Source organism: Hemicordylus capensis, chromosome 2, assembly GCF_027244095.1.
Source record: "Hemicordylus capensis ecotype Gifberg chromosome 2, rHemCap1.1.pri, whole genome shotgun sequence".
NCBI classification, from domain to species: Eukaryota; Metazoa; Chordata; class Lepidosauria; order Squamata; family Cordylidae; genus Hemicordylus; species Hemicordylus capensis.
In genome coordinates, this window is record NC_069658.1 from 231,463,071 (window position 1) to 231,478,102 (window position 15,032).

A 15,032-nucleotide genomic window follows, 5' to 3' on the forward strand; every position below is an offset into this window, starting at 1 on the left:
AAATGGATTGGACAAATTGTTGATTTTTAATAATTTTTTTCTAAAAACTTTTTTTAAAAGTCCTTGTTCCATGGCAGAAAATTACAAGGTCTGGAACTGAAGCACCCCCCCCCTCTGCCCCACCTGAAAGGCTCTCACCTGAGACCTTGGAGCGCTGCTGCCAGTCAGTGTAGATGTAGTGGTTAGAGTGCTGGACTAAAACTGGGGAGACCCGAGTTCAAATCCCCATTCAGCCATGATACTTGCTGGGTGACTCTGGCCCAGTCATTTCTCTCTCAGCCTGCCTAACCTACTTCACAGGGTTGTTGTGAGGAGAAACTTAAGTATGTAGTACACCACTCTGGGCTCCTTGGAGGAAGAGTGGGATATAAAATGTAAAAATAAAATAAAGTAAAATAAAATAAAATAAATTTGGCCCTCCTGCTGATATTGGACTACAACTCCCATTGTGCCACTGTGGCCACTTGTACTATGGGTGTCCACCCAGTTGTTTAGTGCTGCATTATTATCACCATCTCTTTCTCTCAGAATGTTAATGATTGGTGGTGCCAATATAATCCACTATACTTCTAGTATAGGCTTCTTTTTAAAGGTTTTTTTCCACACCTTTCACAACCCCTGAGACCCCGCAATGGTGATAAGTCCACTATTTTTTTTTAAATTGTCCATCCCCGAATGGTTCAGACTCAAGCTGGACCGAGCCTGGCTCTAGTGTGCACAAAACCAAACCAGACCCGGTTCAGTTCGAGTCCAGTTCTACTTGAACCAAACCGTGTTTTCTGATTTTGAGCATACCTCTCTCTTCTGATGCTCAAACATGTGGTCTCCCCTTCAAATGGAAATCAGGGCAGACCCTGCTTAGCAAAGGGGACAATTCATGCTATACTGTCTTTGTGCTCAGTTCTTTTGCATAGCTCTCTTATCTTTTCTTTTTTAAAAAAATATGCCTCTGTGGTGACAATTGTGCAACTGTTTTAATGAAAGGGTGAATAATGAAAAAGTTATGGCACCTTAAAGATTAACACCATCTGTGGAAGTGGACTGTGGTCCTCGAAAGCTTGTGCTACAATAAATTTCTTATCGATGGTAACAAGACTGTTGTGTTAGCTGCAACAGACATCAGGGCTACTGCTTTTGAGGAAGAATGACATAAACCCTGTAAAAAATTTATTTGCTGGAATTCATTGTAATGAAACAAGAGGAGAGGCTCTTGTGGAAAGATTATGATTCTTGCTTATTTTGATGTGTGTTCATGTTCTTTGTATATCAACACTAAAATAATTCAATAATTCAAAGGGAAAAAAGTCTGCAGTAAGTTTTAAAGAAATATATATGAGGGGGTTATCTCTTTTAATTCCCACCCACTCCGTCTGACAAACTCAACTTGCCCTCACATTAAGGTGGGGTTGGGGATGGAAAGAAAACATTGCATAAAGCCCCCTGGGCCAAGCACTGACTCATTCTTCCCCTCAGCCCAACTCTCGTGAGCCTCGATCCCATCTTGTAAATGCAATGTCCTTTTCGATAATGGTGGTTCTTCAAGCAGCATGGGAGGAGGGGAAGAAAAAGCACGAGAACAAGAGGAGGTTACTAGGCATCATGAGTGACAGGCGGCTGGAGCCAATGAGCCCAATCAACAGGAAGCGATGAGCCTATAGCACGTTGGCATGGGTGCAGCCTTGCTGGCAGCTGATTGATCCCGGCCTTGGCGACGGCATTGCTTGGTCAGAGCGAGAACATTCTAGAGCACACCTGCTCAACTTCCACCTTCCCGCAGATATTGGCCTACAACTCCCATGATCCCTGGCTCTTGGCCACTGTGACTGGGGACTATGGGAGTTGTAGTCCAAAAACAGCTGGGTGGCCAAAATTGAGCGGGCCTGTTCTGGATCACAGCAGCCCTGCCCCTCCCCCTGCTTTCTTCCCCCAGTGCTGCTGCCACAGCAGGGTCCAGCGGTGTGCGTGCACCCCCACCATACCCCTCCCCCTCTTCCCCACACGCCCCCGCCACCCATCTTAACATAAAAACACCCTTGCTGGATCAGGCCAAAGGCCCATCTAATCCAGCATCCTCTTCTACACAGTGGCCCACCAGATGCCCAGTGGTGTAGTCGCGAATTCAGAAGAGCAGGTACTCTCCACGCCAGCCCACATAGCTACACCTACCTCAGCAGCCCCACCCACATGGCAATACCTACTCCAGTGGCCCTGCCCCATAGCCACACCCCAATGCAAAGAACACCAGCCACAAGACCGCTTTATATTATTTGGGTTTTTTAATGCTGTTTCATTGTTTTCTGTGCAGGGGTGCTGCCGCGTACATGGGGGTTTCTCCTGATATTATTATTATTGCATTACATGTATATCCTGCTCTTCCTCCATTGGAGGCAGGGGGGCAGCGGGCACTGCTTATGGCGACGAAGAGGAATAGTCTCCCTTCCACCCCACCCCACCCCCGATTTTTTTTAATTTAACTGCACTCCTAACCCTCTCCAAGCCCTTTCTTAAATATATAGTTTTTAATTTGTATACACGGGTCTTTGCGTAAAGATGCAAGCCCATTCATCCTGAGCCACTTTGGAAGGGCGGTATAAAAATCGAATGAATAAATAAATAAATAAATAAATAAATAACTCGCCAATGCTTTTGGCTGATAATACCCAAAGCATCTGCTGTTATTTAGTAGAGGAATGGGATTTGTAGGAAAGGGACTGTATCCCTTTTTTAGAACTTTTAAATAAGCAGAATTTCCAAATGGCAGCTCTCCCCTACTTTAATCTTTTCCATCGGCCTAACCCTTAATAACAGTGCAGTTTCTCCTCTGTGCTCCACTCCCTCCACCGCCCCGCTTCTTCAGATTGCTTGCCCTCACTCGAGGAGGAGCACTTGCCTCCCCTCCGCCTCCTCCCTCCTTCTCCACTATTGGATTTTTAAAAAATTATCTTTGATTGCCCTGTGCTAGCCTGCAATGGCAAAAGGCATTGTTTTGGAATGGCGCTTCCCCCTGCTGGCAGATTTGCACAAATGCACTGAGGATTTTTTTTAAGAAGTTCCATCGCATCAGCGATTCCACCCACCTCTCCATAATCCCCTTGGCCTGAAATTGAGGAGGAGCAGGGGCCAGTGAATGTGTTCCAGAGGTGGAATATGGAAGTTCCCTGCCTGGAAAAACCACTGCAGTGACAGGCAATATGGACAGGCAAAATCTTGTCACATTGCATATAATACTGCGTGAGAATTGCTGCACTCACGTTTCAAACCACTGCCTCATTCCGTTACACTTTGCAACGTTCTAAGCATTGCAAATCTCATAGTCTCGAAAACGCTCAGAAGGCCTGAGTGAGAACTGTGAAGCAAGGGGCATGTGTTGTGCTTTTAACTTTTTTTTTTTAATTACAAAGGCACTATGTGTCCAAGCTGGTTGGACATGTCCCAAAACCTCACTCACTCACATATTTACATAGTCTCTCAACAGTCACTATACCTCTGTAATCATATGAAATGTTAAGGAGTCCCCACCTTAGGGACGTCTCTACCAGCAGTTTTACATAGATGTTAAAAAGCATTGGTGACAGTATGGATCCTTGCAGAATGTCATATCTACATACCCCTGCTAACTTGGCAAAGAGGCACCTTTTAACGTGGTGATTTTCTTTATTAAGCAGGGAGAGAGTAACTGGCCCTATCCACCCCCAGCACAGCACCCCTCCAGTGACTGTTGCTGGTGTCTATCTGATGTTTCTTTTTAGACTTTTGGGGACAGGGATCCATCTTATTTATTTGTTATTTCTCTGTGTAAACCGCCCTGAGCCATTTTTGGAAGGGCGGTATAGAAATCGAATGAATGGATGAATGAATGAATATCTGAACTCTCGCTTTGCAGAGCAACAGCAGTACGCACAAATCGCAACCAAAACCCCTACGTTTCAAGAGATGAGAGTGAACTTGTAACAGAGCAAAATGCCTCAAAACCTCTTAAAGAACGTGTAAGCCAGAGCAGGCAAGTGGGGAAGCAGTATGGAGCAAGTTTCCAGCCCAGATCAAGCTTAAAACAGCCAAAATCTAGTTTATTTAAGTAAATATAAGTACTTTTCTCCCCTGTCTAGTGGTGTTAGAGAGGAGGCTCAGTAGATCTTAGTGGCAGTTCACAAAACAAAAGCGTGCACCATGGTGAACTCTGCATGCTCCTAGGAGCCATGCGGCATGGACTCGCGAACACATCTAACTCACACAGAAGGTAACATTCTGTGTCAGCAACCTCAAGAGCAGTGATATAGTTGCAAATTCAGAAGTGCAGGCACTCTCCATGACAGACCCCATAGCCAGGCCCACCCCAATGGCCAAAGAAACCGAGAAGTACCAGCGCTCCGTCCTTGAGCATCCCCCGCTCCACTACACCCCTGTTCAAGAGTCCCTCTGTTCTACTGACTCGACTATTCACAAACATAGGCTTTTAGCCCTTATAGGTAAAAGATGTGATTTCTCTGTCTGACAAAGGGCACTCTGGAAAGTATGTGTAAATTACAAATCCCCCTCTTAGCAAGATGACACTTAATTGTTCAGGACTCTGAATTCAAAAGTGCAGTGTTTCTCCCTGATTGTGGCATGTCCTTATCCCTTTGCATGAGGTTTTGGGTATTTAACAACACTTGAGTCTTTCCTGGCATACATTGAGGTCACCTGGTTCTCAATCTCAACAGGCTGTTGGGAGACAAGAAATAGGTGAAGGTGAAAGTGGATGCTTGACCCACTCTTGGGCCCCCATCTATCTCTGCTCCCCTTTCTTAAATCCAAGCTACCCCCATCTGTTAAGCCGCTTTCTCTTGCCCGCCTGGGAAACTAGCACAATTAGACATTAAGCTAAAATGCCTCATTGTAGTAAAATATATTTTTAATAGTAATATTGCCTTAACCACATTACTTTCTTCTTTTATGTACCCCATCCTACAATAAATATCTTCTTTATATTTTGAAACTATAACCTTGTCTCAATCCAGTCATTCCTTGAGTCCAAATGTTTTCACAAATTAAAACTGGTAGAACTGATCCCCTTAAAAGCTAATTCCCCCACAAAGCCTGAACACTGGGGTGCTGACCAACCACCCCTGGGCTAGTTCCATTAACAGGACCCACCTAAATGCCATCTTGCCTATCCCACCAAACCTGTCAGTGCGAGCTGCCCCATCATGACCATTTCCCTGCAGGGAGACAGAACATAAGAACAGCCCTGCTGGATCAGGCCCAAGGACTATCTAGTCCAGCATCCTATTTCACACAGTGGCTCACCAGATGCCTCTGGGGAGCCCACAGACAAGCGGTGAGGGCATGTCCTCTCTCCTACTGCTACTCTGCTGTGACTGGTGTACACTGCACCCTGACTGCTCCAAATATTGTAGGCAAAATGCACAGCTGCCTCTAGCTCTGCCCTCCACAACTACTCTCTAAAGTTCTCCCTAAATTCCCAGTGGAGGAAGAGCACCACCCTCCTGCTGAAGGTAGCATGGGACAGCACAGTAGGGGGCACAAGGTCTAGCGGCTGCCTGATCTCCTCCCTCCCCCCCTGCTGAAGGTCAGGTCACCCAAGGCCAACCTTCCCCAGCTTGGCTAGAGAGCAGCAACTTCTGACTCTGTCTCTGGCCTACACTGCTGCCAGTGCCAGGCTGCATGACCAATGGATACTGCCCTGTAAATATTGCAACACACACTCATTTGTTTTAATTATTTATTTATCATCTTTCTATACCACCTGATAAACGCATATTTATAAATGCATGTCTAGGGGGGTACAAGTTAAAACACAACAAATGTAAAAATTAAAATTCACAAAACAAATAAAAACACCATCTCAAGTTAAAAACACATTAAATAGTTTACATTTTTCAGTTAAAAGCCTGAGAAAACAGGTACACCTTGAGGGTCTTTCTAAAACGAAACAAAGAAGGAGATGCTCTTATTTCAACAGGGAGCATATTCCAAAGCCCCGGGGCAACCACAGAGAAGGCCCGGTCCTGAGTCACCACCAAATGAAATGGTGGCAACCATAACTGGACCTCTCCAGGTGACCTTAATAGCCAACAGTGTTCATGATAAAGAAGGCATTCTCTTAAATACCCTGGACCCATTCCATGGAGAGCTTTATAGGTAATAACCAGCACTTTGTATGTCATTCAGGAATATATTGGTAGCCAGTGCAGTTCTTTCAAAATCAGAGTTGTAGCAGATTAAAGCCTTTGCCTCAGAGCAAGCTCACATGAGGGAAAGAAATGCTGGATCATCCCTGTGGAGCTGCCTGGCTAGGCTTCTCCTAAAACTCTTATGTATTATCGGTAGGTTCAAAAGCCTACCGCCACCACCCCTCTGACTGACAGAGCTTGAAGTTCCCTGGGCTTAGGGTAGAATCCCAGGAAAAATTCTCTTTATTTTGCTGTTAGATAAGTACAAAAATCTTCCATGTGCAAGCCTACATGTGGTGAGAAAGCTGATAGATGCTGAGCCCCCGAGGACATGTTTGCACCAGAATAATCCCCCTTTGCCCCCCACCTTTCCTAAGTTAAAAACCAACTCGGAGAGGCTTGTAAAAAGAAAAGAGCTAAAAAACAGTTTTATTCAATTACTACAGACTGCTTCCATCCGAGGCTTTCTCAGCTTTTAGATACAATTAAGAATACTTCGTAAGATTATAAAAATAGGTTGTCTTAATACACACTTAAATGTTTATAGAACCTTTTTTCAACACCCTGGGTAGGATGGGTGTAGGCTAGTGTTTTGTATTTTAATTACTTTACAGATAACAATAAAAGAGCTGTGGGGTTTGGTGGGTGGTTGGCAGCCCTGGGTGCCAACCACTCACCCCAGTTTTGTGCTCCTAGGTGCTCTACATAATAATGGGCCGGTTTGAGTCCCCATTATACCGTGTAGAATCTTTTCGAACCGGTTTGAATGGGGTTCAAATTCAAACTGAAAGGGGGGGAGTGTTTCAAGCAACCAGGGGGTTCAAGCAAAACAAAAACCAAACCTACCCACCCTGGTTTGAATCTGGTTTGAATTTGAACCAAACGGGCCAAGCTGGTTTTGTGTACATCCCTATTCTGGGACAGGGAACTATCATATTTCTTTGTATATGGGAAACTTTTTTATTGAAAAGCAGTATATATAAATTCATAATAGTAATAAAAAATAACCATGTACACTGCTCTGATCTCCTTGGAGGAAGTGAAAGAAAGAAAGAAAGAAAGAAAGAAAGAAAGAAAGAAAGAAAGAAAGAAAGAAAGAAAGCTCAATAAATACTTCTAAAATGCTTTCAAACTTATAAAATCTCATCTTTGAAATAAAATCTCTTCTCTGATGCCAGGGTATGTCACCCCAGTAATGTTATCAGGGGTGGAGCCACCATTGCGCCAACGGGTTCAAAGAACCCGGACTGCCGACCAATCAGGGGCCGCAAGACGCAGCCCCGACACACACACCCTGCATCTGACGTCAGACGCAGGGAGGCTAGTTTAGCTCCCGAGCAGGGGCCGCGTGGCCCCTTCAGGAGCTAAACAAAAGCAGGGAAGATCTGCTTCTGGTTGCGCACTGTAGCTCCTGAAGGGGCCACACAGGGAAGAGCCGCTCCTGGGCTGCGCTGCAAAAGCAGCACCAGCCTTCGTTTAACTGCCAAAGGGGCCATGCGGCCCCTTTGGCCATTAAAGGGCAACTCTCTCCCCTCCCAGTCCGAACGGAGCCTCAAGGCTCCGTTCAGCTAGACCACACCCCCACATCTGATGTCAGGTGCGGGGGTGTGGCTAGCCCCCGCGTATGATGTCAGACGCGGGGGCGGAGTCAGCGGGGCCACAGCAGCCGCCACACACAGGCCGCCGGTGGTCCTGCTCCGCGCCTGAATGTTATGTATACACAAATTGTACAAATGCAAAAATAGGCAAATGTTACACAAGCTCATTTCCAAAGGGTTTACTCTTGTATAACATTTGCGCAATGTGCAAGCATGCAACATTACTGGGCTAACAAATCCTTCCTTGTGCAATATGTCAGCCAATATTTTCACCACCAGTAAGATCAGAAGATGGTCTACTTTTCCCAAGCTGAAGGTCAATATATTTTGCTACAAGGAGAGCCCTTTCCAGCCAATTCCACGGAGTAAGATTCTGAAGTAGTAGGGGATGTCTCTGTTTGCTCTGCAAGAAGACTGGCCCTCTTCCTCTCCTTCCCCTGACAGAACCTTTCCCAATAGACCTCATTTTTAATTTGTTGCCATTTGTACACATAGATAATGTTGTGCTTGCTTGAGGCAGAATGATAACAGAAGACAAGCACGAATTGTATTAGATAGATAGATAGATAGATAGATAGATAGATAGATAGATAGATAGATAGATAGAATAAAGTATCTATCATACTTCTATACCACCCGAAACTTTTAATTCTTGGCAGTTGACAGCAACATGAAACAAGTTAAAATACAGAAGATAAAAACCCTAAAACAATTAAAAACCACACAGTTAGATTAAAAACCACGGTTGAAGGAATAAGTCTTTATGTATTTTAAAAAGTTGTCACTGATGGGGAGGCTCTTATTTCAGCAAGGAGCGCATTCCAAAGTCTTGGGGCAGCAACAGAGAAGGCCCGTCCCCATGTAGCCACCAGACAAGCTGGTGGACCTCTCCGGATGATCTCAATGGGCGATGGGGCTCATAGTGAAGAAGACATTCTCTTAAATACTCAATATTATGCAATTCAAATGCCTTGGTTTGGTTTTTTGTTGTGCCTGTGTATTTGGGGGACCTCATGGATGGGCACAGGACAGGTTCTCTCTCTCTCTCTCTCTCTGTGGACTTCTTTGCAATGAAGATTGGGTCATATTGTGACTTCTAGAATCGTCATCATTTTTATTCAAACTAGATTGCTTGCATCTACAATCGGTTGTGCTGGTGCCACAGGCTCTGATCCGTTGCAGAAATGTCAAAAAAAATGCACCAAAAATTGTGTGCCGTTGTTGATATTATCACTCTTCTACTTGTGTAGGTGAGAGGAGGGCCCAACCTCACTGTACCACTGGCAGAATGTTTTGCATCCTTACTTAACCCATTTATGGCCGGGTGCCCCAGATGTAGCTGTGTCAGTTGCTTGTTGATGAAATGCTTGGGGGAGGGAGGGCATTTGACGTTGTTGGCCCTAATCGGCTGCATCTGCGATATCACACTTACTCGCTGGTTTCTGGCTGCTGCTGTTATCCTGCATTGGGAAGGGGCATGTGGGTCAGTGCATTTCATTGTTGTTTCACACTGTTGTGTGTAGATCAATTGCAACCCCTGCTAACTTGGCAAAGAGGCACCTTTTAATGGGGTGATTCTCTTTATTTAGCAGGGGGAGAGTAACTGGCCCTATCCACCCCCAGCACAGTACCTCCAGTGACTGTTGCTGGTGTGTGTCTTATGTTCATTTTAGAATGTGAGCCCTTTGGGGACAGGGAGCCATCTTATTTATTTATTGTTTCTCTTTGTAAACTGCCCTGAGCCATTTTTGGAAGGGCGATATAGAAATCAAAATAATAATTAAAAATAATAATAAAATAATAATTTCTGTTGAGGGGGATGGTGGGACACAGTGGATGTGGTGTGTGTGTGACCTTTGGAAACCTTGTTCTTTGCAAAGCTCTGCTGCTGTTGCTGATGTGTGCTGCATCCACCCTATGGGATAATGGGGACAAACAGTGCCCATTTCTGCCTCTGGGTGCCTCCTAGGAGTGCCACAGTGGGTCGGGTGGTAGTGCCCCAATGCTCTATGTGGGGCTGCCTTTGTATGTAGTCCGGAAACTGCAATTGGTAAAGCAGTCAGGTTGGTCTCTGGATCATCTTGAAGAGACCATATCACTCCTATATTAAAGGAGCTTCACTGGCTGCCAATAAGTTTCCAGGCAAAATGCAAAGTGCTGGTTATAACTAGGGAAGTCCACTCTCAGTCATTTCCTACCAGAGAATCTAACACCTCAGACACTGAAAAAAGCAAAACCCAGTGCCCCATGGGCTTGTGGTTTGGGGGGTGGGTTGGCACCCTATGTGCACTACACCACACCTTGCTCTGGGCCACCCTGATGCCCCCCAAGTGGAGTTATGGGGCTGCTGAAATCCCCATTATTCCCTATGGGGAAAAGCTTAAAGATGCGCAAACTTCAGAAATTCTTTAAAAATCACCCCTTCCACCAATTTCTTTGAAATCTGGATGGTAGCAGGCACCCATTGGGGCACTACCATCTGGGCCATTCTTCTGCCCCTGAAACCCCATCTCTGCCCCAAAGACATGCCAACTTCAAAAATCATTTAAAAATCACCCCTTTGCCCAGCTATTGGGGCACTACCACCCAGATTTCAGAATGATTGGGCAAAAGGGTGATTTTTGAAGTTGGCATGTCTTTGGGGCAGATACGGGGCAAAGGGGTGACTTTTAACAGTTCTTTGAAGTTGTAAATACAATTAATTTTAAACTGTTTAGTTGTTTTTATCCTGGGGTTTTTTAAACTGCTTTTACTATGTGAAATTGTTGTTACAGTTTTATATTTGTTGTGTTTTAGATTGCTTGGCTCACCCCTCCCCCCACGCACATAGCAGCAGTGAAAATGACAAGGAGCGATGCAGGCTGAATCCGTGGTTTAGGATTGAAGAAATCTGAGAGAGACTATCAATCTATCATTTCCCTCCTTAGGCTTAAGTTCATCCCTTTTCAGGGCAACACCAAGAGAGCTGTGTAACTGAGTCCCTTCCATGCCTGCTGGCTCAGTTGCTATTTAAGAAAAGCCCTGCTGGATCAGGCCCAAAGCCCATCTAGTCCAGCATCCCGTTTCACACAGTGGCCCACAAGATGCCACTGGAAGCCACAGGCAGGAGCTGAGGGCATGCCCTCTCCCCTGCCGTTACTCCCCTGAAACTGCTATTCAGAGGCATCCTGCCTCTGAGGCGGGATGTGGCCTATAGCCCTCCAACTAGTAGCTGTTGATAGACCTCTCCTTCATGAAGTTATCCAAACTCTTCTTAAAGCCATCCAGATTGTTGGCTGTCACCACATCTTGTGGCAGAGAATTCCACAAGTTGATTATGCATTGGGTGAAAAAGTACTTCCCTTGGTTGGTCCTAAATTTCTTGGCAATCAATTTCATGGGGTCACCCCTAGTTCTAGTGTTATGTAAGAGGGAAAAATATTTCTCTTTATCCACTTTCTTCACACCATGCATGATTTTATAGACCTCTATCATGTCTCCCTGCAGTCATCTTTTTTCTAAGTCATCTTTGAGAAAAATCCCTTCTCTGATGCCAGGGTATGTCAACCCAGTAATGTTATGTATACAAATTGTTACATTTATGCAAAAATATGCAAATGTTACACAAGAGTAAGCTCATTTCCAATGGGCTTACTCTTGTATAACATTTGCACAACTTGCAGGCATGCAACATTACTGGGTGGGCCAACATATCCTTCCTTGCACAATATGTCAGCCAATATTTCCACCACCAGTAAGATCAGAAGACAGTCTACTTTTCCCAAGCTGGAGGGGCAATACAGGGAGAGCCCTTTCCAGCCAATCCAATGGAGCAAGATTCTGAAGTACTGGGGGAGGTCCCCATTTGCTCTGCAAGGAGAAGACAGCCCCTCTGCGGAACCAGAGGCAGGCATTCCTGGAGTTGAGTCACTCTGTGTTTCCAGACGGAGAAATACTGTTTGTAAATGTAAAATACCTGCACCAATTTGCTGCCCTCTGAACCCACATGGCCAGTCCCCCCTGGCAGCTTTTATTTGACCATGTTACAGTGAAACACTCTTCATCTGCAGCTTGGTCTTGCACCTCGGTCCTCCTCTACCTCGCCCTGCAATTCCAGGAGGAGCGTAGGACATAAGAGAGTATGATCGGCGGCGAAGAGAGGAGAATGGCAAGAAGAAGATTCTCTGTCCCGCTTCCTCTTGCCAAGATCTAGAGTGGCAGGTGGGGAGGGGCATAGTATCTAGACGACGACAATAGGAGGCAGGTGGGGTGTCCTCTGCAACCTTGTTGTACATGCCTCTCCTATGCAGAGAGTGATAAGGCTCCTCATAGATGCTGGGTAGATCATCAGTGTGTACATGTGAGGGGATGAAAAGGCTCCTTTCTCCTGCCAATGCTGGTCGTTCTCGGACTGCTTTGGAAACATCTTGCTGACTTTTCTCTGCAAAGACAGAACCAAAGAGTCACCACTGAAAGGGACCCCCTGCACCCAGGGGCGTAACAAGGGTGAGGCAGGCAGGGCATGTGCCCTGGGCGCCATTGCAGGGGGGCGCAATGTCTGCCATGCCCTGCCCCAACTGCTGTCCGGAGAGGTGCCTCGCCCACCCCGGGCTACTAAGAGCCCCCCACACACAGTGAGCACTTGACATTTATTTCAGGCAGCGTTTGCTGCCTGGAAGCATCTATTCCCCTTTCTCTCCCTAGAGGTAGAGAAAGGAAGAATAGACGCTTTCAGGCAGCAAGCACTGCCTGAAATGACGCCAAAGAGCTTGCTCAGGCTCTTCCTGCTCTTCCATGGCAGAGGTGTTGGAGTTCCGGATCCCGATGGGGATGGACCCTCCTAGTCCTGGGGCTGGAGACGGATGGAGGCAAGTGATGCGCCACGCTGGGATAGGTGGCTGGATGGGTTTCTGTTCCGTTATTTGCACAGGGACATATCTGTGAGGAGAGTTTTTAATTTGGCAATTTTTAATTTGACAAAAGATTGCATGATAATTTGGGGATATGACAAGTTTCTGCAGGGATTGTATGCATGTTGCATTTCTTCTCACCCCCCCCCCTCCCCAAACTCTGTTTGTAGCTGAATGAAAATATTGATTAGTGCTTGTGGTCATGCTTGCTGCTTCTGTATAAGAGTATCTTGCTTAGCCAGTAAGGAAGCTGCTTATGCAATAAATACAGAGTGAAGTTTGTCCTCAGGGTTGTTAGATGTGGCTTTTCCAAAACGTGTCCCTTACAGCAGAATACAATGGGTGCCTTCATTTTTATAATTGATGCCTCCATGGAACATAATGGATGTTCCTTTTTAGGCCCTGTGGTAGCCACCTAATGTCGCAGCGGGGAAATGACTTGCCTAGCAAGCCAGAGGTTGCTGGTTTGAATCCCCAGTGGTATGTTTCCCAGACTATGGGAAACACTGATCTGAAAGATGGGTGTCAGATGTTTGGATGGGGGGGGGGAGGCAATTTCAGTGCTTGCCCTAGGCACAATTTTCCCTAGTTACGCCCCTGCCTGCACCCCAGAGACTGTCCATGCCCACCTCTCGAGTGAGACAGGACTCCTGGCCCCTCAGTTCTTCCCAGCAGATGTTCCTTCATTCTCTTCCTAGCAACCCACAGGGAAGCAGATCCCACAAGCTTTCTGAGCACTTGCTACTTGTGACAGCACCTTCCCCACAGAGTCTGTTGGAAGTCTCCCCATCTCTGAGATGGCAGCTCACCCCTTGCATACTCTACTTACCCACGACAGTAATGCAAGGCTTACTGCAAATACAAGAAAATGAGTGAATTAATATTTCTGGGCACTTTCCAGACTAGCTGCTCATCAGCAGCAAAATGCCTCCATTCGGGCAAGTTACGTTCAGAACATAAACAGCAGGGGGAGAAGTCTCATAGCAACTTAACAACCCGAAAAAACAGCAACTTTTTCACACCGGATATATGACGCCCTTGCTCTATATCACAGCAATTAAATTCGAAACAAGGCATTGGAAATGTGAAGAGCACCCTGCTGTCCGTGTAGGGACTGCAGTGTCATGATGCAGGAAGTGTGGAAGCACACTTCTGAGATAGGTCCTGACCCCATTGTAGGGTCTAGTCTGGAAAGCTCCCTGTTTGCCTTCTGAGAAAGAGATTCCCAGAACCCCACATCCCTTTTTCTTTCTATTTTTCCACTCATCTACCATCCTTCCAAATTAGGTTCGATCTGCACATACACTTTAGGTATTTAAAATGAATAATAATTTTAAGTCGTACTGAAGATCTTCTACTTGTCCTGTCCCATGGTGGCAGATACAGCACTCTGGATAGGTGCTGGGTATACTTTGCCAGAGCCCAGGATTCCAGGATTGGACTATAAGTCCAATACCGTGGGGTGGGGGGAGGCTGAATTGAGCATCACAGTTATGCAAACTTATTTTCCTTTACTATATGTGGGGGTGGAGGTGTCTCTGGATTCTGTAGGATGACGTGGAATTTGCTGGCGCCAGTCAGAAGCAGAGGTAGAAGCAAATTAACTCAGTGAGCGGCTGGTCTGGCCATCTTCTAGTATGGAAAGAGAGATTGTTGCCAATCTATGTGATTGCCTCTCTTGAGAACCACAAGCCCCAGAATCCTTTGCTTCCTGCTACATTGACAGTGCACAAGGAGGAGAAGCTAATGGGGTGAGGGAGCACCAAAATTATCAAGGAGGGGGGACCACTTCCTGAAGAACCCCCCACCAGCAAGACTGGCCAGCCTGTATCAGCAGCCACTTTTTATTCTCGAATAAGGCATCTTTTAAAAGTGGTATATAAATATTTGTTGTAATCGTATTCAAATTTCACGCTTCTTGCGGAACATCACTAGAGGGGCAGGATTGGGTGGCCACTGGCACTTCCTGCAATATAGGAACACAGCTGTGTGGAATCCTGAAATGGGGGGCAGCCCACTCACAAGGCCATCTCTTTCTTGGTCTCCATTATGGAACTAGACAGGGTGAGAACTGAGAAGGCATTGTCTCTGCAACTGTGCTGGGCTTCCAAGCCACCCCTCCAAGCACCTCTGAACCTCAGCACAACCATAGAGAACAGTCCCTGCTCCAAGCTGGACTCCAACGAAAGAGAAGAGAGGGGCCAACAAGCAGCCTAACCCTCCACCACCAATAAACCAAAGTTTTCCATTGCATGTGAGGGGAGGGGTTGATTTCTGACAATCTCCCTTTCCCTGCGCAGCCTCCTGAAAAGAGGTCCCTGAGCATTAGGTACTGTGTTTGTCAGTGAACATGTATAATTAAGATACTTTTA

General features: G+C 46.0%; 1 protein-coding gene across 6 annotated transcripts in view; it reads right to left on the reverse strand.

Annotated features, from left to right (window-relative positions):
* Positions 1 to 5,708: 5,708 nt before the first annotated feature.
* The window catches only part of LOC128342310 (major histocompatibility complex class I-related gene protein-like), a 29,221-nt gene continuing 19,897 nt past the window's right edge, over positions 5,709 to 15,032 (reverse strand). For 4 of the 6 annotated variants that reach the window (XM_053289490.1, XM_053289491.1, XM_053289494.1 and 1 more), the window contains one exon: positions 5,709 to 12,191. In XM_053289490.1, the coding sequence (XP_053145465.1) occupies positions 11,794 to 12,191 (398 nt within the window). In that variant the 3' untranslated portion in view covers positions 5,709 to 11,793. Of the gene's footprint in view, positions 12,192 to 13,289; positions 13,513 to 15,032 lie in introns of those variants that run through there. The other 2 variants (XM_053289492.1, XM_053289495.1) reach the window with 2 other exon arrangements.